The 8,336-nt window shown below is 32.3% G+C and overlaps 2 protein-coding genes across 2 annotated transcripts in view; both read right to left on the bottom strand.

Moving 5' to 3' along the window:
- The window catches only part of LOC110032210 (protein LOW PSII ACCUMULATION 1, chloroplastic-like), a 7,360-nt gene extending 4,494 nt beyond the window's left edge, over positions 1-2,866 (bottom strand). The window contains exon 1 of the mRNA XM_020735764.1: positions 2,541-2,866. Coding sequence (XP_020591423.1) covers positions 2,541-2,635 — 95 coding nt within the window. The 5' untranslated portion in view covers positions 2,636-2,866. The remainder of the gene's footprint in view (positions 1-2,540) is intronic.
- A 2,031-nt stretch (positions 2,867-4,897) lies between these two features.
- Positions 4,898-8,333, bottom strand: LOC110032207 (photosystem I reaction center subunit IV, chloroplastic-like; the record flags this gene model as incomplete). Its single annotated transcript, XM_020735760.1, has 3 exons — positions 4,898-5,207; positions 5,777-5,842; positions 8,106-8,333. Coding segments are annotated over 3 exons (399 nt in total), but the record flags the coding sequence as incomplete, so codon positions are not given.
- Between the last annotated feature and the right edge of the window lie 3 nt (positions 8,334-8,336).

The raw sequence follows: 8,336 nt of genomic DNA, 5'->3' as shown, positions 1-8,336 counted from the left end.
TTCCTGCTCCTTGTTGATCCTACTTGAGCTTCATCAGCTTCATCGTAGGTAGCACGTAGCCTCCTTCTACATGTCCCACTACGCGACAACATTTGATCATTGTATCCTTTCATTTAGCCCCTTACTTACTCTCACTCCTACTCAATACAACATCGATCAAGCTTCATTCCTACTCTACTTGGCTACGACCAATATTGTGTGGCCTTTATTGTGAGCTTACTGGTATAGTTGCTTTTGCTTCTTGTAATGTCAGCCCCTTTAAGAATTTTCTTTTGGTCGTTGACGTCTCCTAGTATCAAATTTCAAAGTTTAGCTTGTGAGTTCACATAAAATGGAATTTTCTTTTGGTCGTTGACGTCTCCTAGTATTAAATTTCAAAGTTTAGCTTGTGAGTTCACATAAAATTGTATCGTTAATGGCATCTCCAACATTTTCACTAGTCAATCATTTCTCACCACTTTGAGCATCACTCGCATTGGCTTGATCAAAATCAACGCCATTAGCATTCTTATTTTCATTGTCTCTATTGGATCGATCCTATACACGATTGAGCTCCTTATCTCCACTACAGAACCAAACTTCTCACCCCTCGTACCAATTGTCCCTAGCACTTGACCGTTATTATCATCGTCACATGTTCTGGTAGCCTTTGCCTTCTCTAAGGCTCCATCTTTAGAAACATTTGTTTTTACTCTTTCGTTAAGGGTTTACAAACTTCAAAAAAAATTACAGCAATCATCTAACCATTTTCCTTTATTCTTTTAGCAAAACTCAAATCCACGTTAACTGGAGTAATATTCTACTTTCAAGGTAAACATATACTATTTTCACTGAAGATGTGATTTTAGAGCGCTAATAAGTTCACTCTCTTTCACTATCGTAGGCAGAATTTCTTTGGGCCATCCCACTCTGGAGATTGTTCACAAATTTATATCCTACTTACATTTGGTTGATTATTTTTGTGAACCTCATTATATCATTACAAGATTATCTTTAGAAGTATATTACATGATGCTATTTTCAAGGCAATTCAAATGGCTAATTGATGCAAATGCCAAAATGGTCATCTCACTTTAACTCTTCCAAAGAACTATGTATCACTCATGTTTGGGCTACTTTTTCTCATAGTTGTCTATATTATTTCAACAAGTTTACTCTCTACACCCTGTGCTAGTAAACACATACAAGCAAATGTTAATTAGACTTATATCTCTAGATAGTTTGTCGCTAAATTTCTATATGAACTAGCATTTCTATTCCTCCTAAAAGGAGATGTGAACCGATTCCTTATCCTATGGCTATTAACATAAGGTAGAATCTATAAGCATTCTTTCTTATTATTTTTCTTTCCAAATTTTAGGCACAAAAACTTTGATTTTTTCATGTCTCATTCAGAACTAAGGAAATTAAACATCTAGGCACAATGAGAGCATATAAATGGTCAAATTATACCTTTGAATATTATTGTTGGAATTCCTAGTTCAAATCAAATATGCACTCCATTTTGAACAATTTTTTTGACAGTTTAATATAATCACAATTGGTTGTGGATGCCTCTGTTAACCCTAAGGAATTAGTGAACTTATCACCTCCAAACATGAACATTGACCATGACTCTCCTAATATGTTTATCCCGTGTCTTATTCTAATTATTGATGATGTTGATAGACATGATTTAAGAACGACCTTGTGATTGTAAAGGTAACCTTCGGAGCATTGATAGATATTTCTAATTCAATTCATCAAGGGGCAAGAATAAAAAAGTTTAACGTCACTCCCCAAAATTCATCAGGCTTTAAGCTAGACATTGCAAATAAGAGTTTAAGCTGGTTCTTTTTTTTCGGGCCGAAGTGTTCTTCATCCTATGCCATCATATTTTCTATACCTTTATTTTATGTTTTTGCGTTTCAATTGACAATAATTCATAATTGCATCTTGTTATTCTTAAATTATTAATTGGTTATAAAATTATATTTTTAGACAATATAAAAACAACATTTAAGGCCGAATATTCAATCACATTAGCCATTTTTCTCTTTCATGTTAACAAGAGAAAAGATCTAAGGTTAGGTTTCAAGAAATTCAATTACATATTCTTACTTGCCCCTCATGAATCATAATGGGGGAGAGAATGGGTAAATAAGCACTACAAGAGGGCCCAAAGGGAGAGAGAGAAGAAAACTACAACCCACTAGAAGGGAGAGAAAGAGAAGTACAAGGATAAAATAAATTTAATTTTTCATGCAATAATCAATTATTGTCCTATAGAGTCCTGAGGCACCCCTTACATCTTAATACATACTAAACATACTTCAGAAAAACGAAGCAAGATTTAATGTGTCATTATTGCTTGTTCATCGCAGGAAACATAATTAAAACATATGTAAAAATTGTTAGCAGTAAATATTTAGCTAAAAAAATGATTTTTTTCAGTAAATACCAATCAGCTATTGTGAGAGAGAAGGTATCTCTTGAATGTCATTTCAAATCAGAACCCTAGTTTCAATTTCAGTGGAAAAAAAAAAAGTTATAGAATCAACCTTATCTCGGTAGAAGGAGACTGCTTGTTCGCTGCAGAGCATTTTATGCAAGAGGAGTGCCTTCTCCTCGCAATTCGAAAGAGCACACGGCTCATGAACGCCGAGGAAGGATGAACGGAGAAGAAAGAGAAGAAGAGAGGAGACCAGTTATCCCTAGAAAAGCTTTGGAGCTTAAGGAACGCGCTTTGTGAGAGGAATTGAAGTTGGGGCTAAAGCTAAGAAGGGAAATCGGAGCAACGACAGCCATGGCCGTTGTACTGTCGGCGTGTCCTCCTCCCGGCCTTCTGGTTCCTCCTCTACCTTCAATTTTATTGTTATTATTTAGATAAAATTTCTATATAAAATTTCTATTTTATTTTATTCTTTGAACACTTTAGTTGTGAGGTGAATTTATTCAATTTGGTTTCACTAAATCTGATTGTGAGGTCAATTTATTCAATTCAGTTGTTGCTCTTGCACTCCATTTTCAATCCTACACTAAATTTGATAAAAATAAATTTATTACATTTACTGAATTTGATAAATCCTTAGAAACCAACCCGCCCATATATGGGGTTGAAGTTTTATCATCATTTTTTATATTTGAGTGAAAATTTGAAAAATATGTATAAGAAAACATGAAACTAATTTATAGAAGGACTACTATTTATTCCGATTTAAGTATTTGCATATCAATGAAATCAATTTTTATTTTACAAATGTAAGATAGAGCTCTTTTCATAAAAAAATGAGATCTACAAATATGTATTTATAAATTTTACTTCATTGTATAAGCATTTATGTGGATATAACACCATCGTGGTACTACATAGACTCAAAAAGTTTGCAAATATACATATTGATTGGAGATATTTGTTGATCTTTGACAAGCACATTTTTAATGTATAAGATGGTCAATCAAATGTTGGCTATATATTGATGAATCATAAGGGGGTTGTGGTTGCTTATTTTTAAATCTTAGCTTATACATGCAAGTATGTAATACCTTTTATGGCACTACAACATGAGTGATTATAAAACAATATGTATATCCAGTGCACATAATTACAAGCCAAATAATGAGGTCATTCATCAATATACGACCCAACTAAAGCAAAGAAACATAAGAAATGTGCAATCATAACTAAACCCTACTCTTAAGATATCTAAGGATATGCCTAATTTACTATGTAATATATGCTACGTTAGTGTAAATAACAGTATAATCAATATAAATTATTTAGGTTATAAATGAAACGAAAGTAATCAAGTTCATTAACGTAGGTTTGTTTTAATTCAATAATCAGTAATGTCCCGAATCATTTAACAACATATTTCATGATTAATTGGCTTCAACGTTTAGGATTGTTGAGAACCCAAGAGAGATGAGTGTAATCCGCCTTATAATACGTCGTGACTTTGAAAGGTCCAAAATCGTACGTTTAATGAAGTTTAGGACTATGAGCAGCATAAATATTACAACAATCCATCTCTAGTTCTAAGAGCTTAGATCCATCTGTAGGGATATATTATAAGTTACCGATTGAATGATGGTGACTCACTTTAGGATTCTAAAACCTATGACTGAAAGTCACAAATAACATAGAAAAATAAATGGGAGTGATTTGATCCAACTTCTTCCTCTTGTCTTTGTGATGAACAGTTGAGATCGGACATCGTATGAAATAATTTTTTCAGGAAGAGACCGTGAGAATGGAAATAGTCCACACAATGGGTCTTTTTAAAATTCTTAGATCCAATAATATAAATATACCACCCTAGAAGCTCACCCTATAAACTCCCAAAATAATGAATTTAATTTTAAAAAGTACTTAAGAAAATATGTTTTAAATGAATACAAAATAGAACAATTAAATTTTATAATGTGCTCATCATACATAAGACCTTTAATGAATATATTCAATTAAAATTCAATTTTATAGCTGCTCAGTGATTTAATTTAATTTTTTTTTAAATCATCAATAAAAAAATAATTCTGCCTCATTTTATAGCCAATAAGATGTGAGATTATTAATTGAAAAATTAATCTATGAGATAAAAAAGGGGGCATTTACATAGACACCACATAATTCTTATGTATTTACATGTCCAGCACTTAAACTTTAATATTTACATTCATAACACTCAAATTTCTCTTATGTATTTACATGTCCAACACAAACTTTAATATTTACATTCATAACACTCAAATTTATCACATGAAAAATACCATTTTTAATAACTTTTTTTATTCACAGGTTTATGACACCAAGATGTTATATTTTTTTTTTATTCACAGGTTTATGACACCAAGATGTTATATATGTAAACATCAAACCTTACATGTTAGATATGTAAATTCATATATAAGAATTGTGTGGTATTTATGTAAATTTCTCCCAAAACAAATCCAAATACAGAAGCTGATTAATACTGGACTTCAGTCCCAAAACAACAACAATAAAAAGTTGATGAGGTAAATACAAGAGTTGGCTAACTTTCAAATATTATACAAATGTGATAACTTTCATGAAATTATAAGGCAACAACTCAAATAGAGAGAGAGAGAGAGAGAGAGAGTCTTCATTTTACTTCCTCTATTTCGTCCAAGGCGTAGTTGTTTGTGGAGACACCGGCGTAGTTCACTTTGTTAAACCGAACTACTATTGGGTAGCGACTCTTTGGGTCCTATATACATTTCAATTGCATATATATATATATAGAGAGAGAGAGAGAGAGAGAGAGAGAACAAGGCTAAAATGTTATGTATTCAATTATAAAAATTATAAGTGCTAAAAATATAAATACATAAGAATTCTATAAAATGCATGTAAATCCCCTTATTTACGATCATTATTATTGTTATATTACACTCATCTCATAGCTAATTCAAGAGTTTTGAAATTCATGCTGATCAATAGTAAGGATTTATTTAGTGATAAATAAAATTAATATTCATATTATATGTATAAATCATCATCATTAGTCTAATAAAATTATTTAAAACTGATTATCTATCTATGAGTTTTTTTTTTTTTCAATGTCGTAGATCAAATTGCAGATTTACATATGCATTTGCAATATTATAAAAATTGTTTGTTTATGATTCCAAAATTATGTATTGTTGATGTTCGTTATAATGATTAGTGAGCTGCGTTTTTCATAAAAATTAAACTAATGATGCATCAAGATTAGGAAAAGAGACAACTTTAAGCAAAGAAGGTTTGATGAAGGCTATAGAATTGGTTTCCACTAACCTGATCCACAGTCACAACAGATCCAGTTCCATTGTACCAGTAGGACTCCCTCCTAAGGATCTTCACCTGTAATGAAAACATAGAAAATAATTGAGCAGTAGAAAATAGCAAAAAATTGTATTTTGATCACAATTCTTATGTATTTACATGTCTAACAACTAATTTACGTGCATATCACGCGTATCTTCAACATCACATCAAAAATACCATCATCACTACCTTTTCAGAAGTGACATAAGCATTTTCATGCACAAGTTTATGACACCAAATTGTTATAAATGTAAATGTCAAACTTTGAGTGTTAGATATGTAAACACATAAATACTGTGTGATGTGTATGTAAATTTCTCTAAAATATAATCACAAACATCAAATTGCTCTTTTGATAAGACGGCAAGTTTATGCCTTTTTTTCTCTCAATTTTCATTGTCTACATAAGTACTGTGTGATGTGTATGTAAATTTCCCTAAAATATAATCACGAACATCAAATTGCTCTTTTGATAAGATGGAAAGTTTATGCCTTTTTTTCTCTCAATTTTCATTGTCTGGCCTTCTAAGAAACTAAGAAATCACCCATTCCAAAAATGCTCCAATAAGAGCACGCTTAACTTTAAACTTTATAATGTAATTTGAACAATTACGCCAAAATGCATCTCGATGTTTACGAGTTCAACTTCATTATACTTAAGAGATTTCACAATTTGATTAAAACTAAACGTTAGTGGTTCATACTTACATTTCTATCATTGAAGTCACGAGTTCAAGTCTCTTCTCCGCCCAGCTATTATTTATTAGAAAGAAAATCTAAGAGTAGTATACTCGTCTCTCCTTGTAAAGGACCTTTTACCTCCATGTAATATATAATATATGATAATAGGTTACTATCCTACAACAACAATAATAACAAGAGCAAGAAGGAATATTTAATATTTTAATCTATTTGAGAACTAATAAAAGGTAAAAATCAGAATTAATGGTGGTGGATATCAATGTAATAAATTCATATGTTTCACAACAAGAATTTTAGGACCTATGGGTAATTTGTCAAAAATAACAAAAGAAAATTTTCTTACTAATCCTAGAGTGACAATTGTAATCTAACCCAAGCTTAAGCTTGCAATCTTAGGTTCGAGTGACATTACAAAACACATCAACAACACAACAACAACATCAACAACAACAACAAGTCTTTATTCCAACAGCACAAAACACATATAACAAATAAATAAGAGCTTTAAGATAATGATTTCCACCCAAGGGAAAAAAAAACCTTGAATGTAACTGAATTAACAAGTAGAAAATTTTAATTAAGCAAACACGATCAATCAAGTCGTTACACACACAAAAAATAATAAACTAAGGTGGCATTTACATACATAGAACCCAAAGTCCCATGTGATTACATATCTACCATCTAAACATTATTTTTTTACATTTATAACACCCAAATCTTGCATATGAAATAAAAAGTACCACTTCTTTAGCTTTTAAAAAGGGAATTGCAGATTTTCATGTATAAGTAAGGTCCATGTGTGTCAAAATTGAAGTTTAGGAGTTACATATACGAATGCATAAGGGGTTGTCTTGTAACGGATTGAGATTTAAGTTATTAGGATATAGTAAATCCCATAAATTCGGATTTAAATCCTGAAGAGGTTAAATCCGAAAAGCTATCTCAAGATAGATTTACTAAATCTTGTAAATCCTGTTTGGCAAGTTCTACATGGATTTAAAATCGTTAGAGCTGTTGGAGTGAAAATAAATAAATAAATAACTGGGAACTTAAATCCTCACCCCACGAACTTAAATCCACTGATTTATAGGATTTAGTAAATCACGGATTTAAGGCCGAAATCTGTGAAAACCGGATTTAACAAATCCGCAGCTTTATTCTGTCCAAAATGACCGTCTGTCAAGATTTAACTTACATCACGCTTAAATCCATGGATAAATCCATTGCCACACAGCCTCTAAGAATTGAGTGGAATGTACGCAAGTATTCCTAAATTAAAATAAAAAATAGTACATATATCTACTTGATGCCTTCTGATCTTCACTAATCATCGTATTAATCTTAACAAACCCAATATACCTCTAGTTGTAATCGGTGGGTGTAAATTTAAATGAAAATTACATGGAAAAGACTTGATTTTTTTGAAATTAATGATTACAATTTCTTAACTAACAAAGCTATAAATCATTTGGAATCCATTTCTTCAATTATGACAAAAACCCTACACTTTTGAAAGCTTCGCAGAAAAAAATGCCTTTTTTATCATATACAAAACACTTTAGTTACAGAAATCGCAAACTTCTTCTAAGCTTACCTTCGTTCCCCTCTTAGGGCCAATGGGCGGGGGTGGAGGCGGCTTGGGGGCCTCGGCCACGGCGGTTTCCTTCTCCACGGCCGGAGCCGGCGGCGAAGACGATGAGGCTTCTTCGGCTCGGACAAGAAGCCTTCTTGCGCTGGAGCTGGCAGGCTTATTATAAAAGAAGCTCACGGAGGCGGGCCTCGCCTTAGCAGCGGCCCCGGGGCGGCAGGGGGGCGGCGGACAGAG

Source organism: Phalaenopsis equestris, unplaced genomic scaffold (assembly GCF_001263595.1).
Source record: "Phalaenopsis equestris unplaced genomic scaffold, ASM126359v1 Scaffold000885, whole genome shotgun sequence".
NCBI lineage: Eukaryota > Viridiplantae > Streptophyta > Magnoliopsida > Asparagales > Orchidaceae > Phalaenopsis > Phalaenopsis equestris.
The sequence above is the reverse complement of the archived record's forward strand: the minus strand, read 5'-3'. Positions and strand labels throughout refer to the sequence as shown.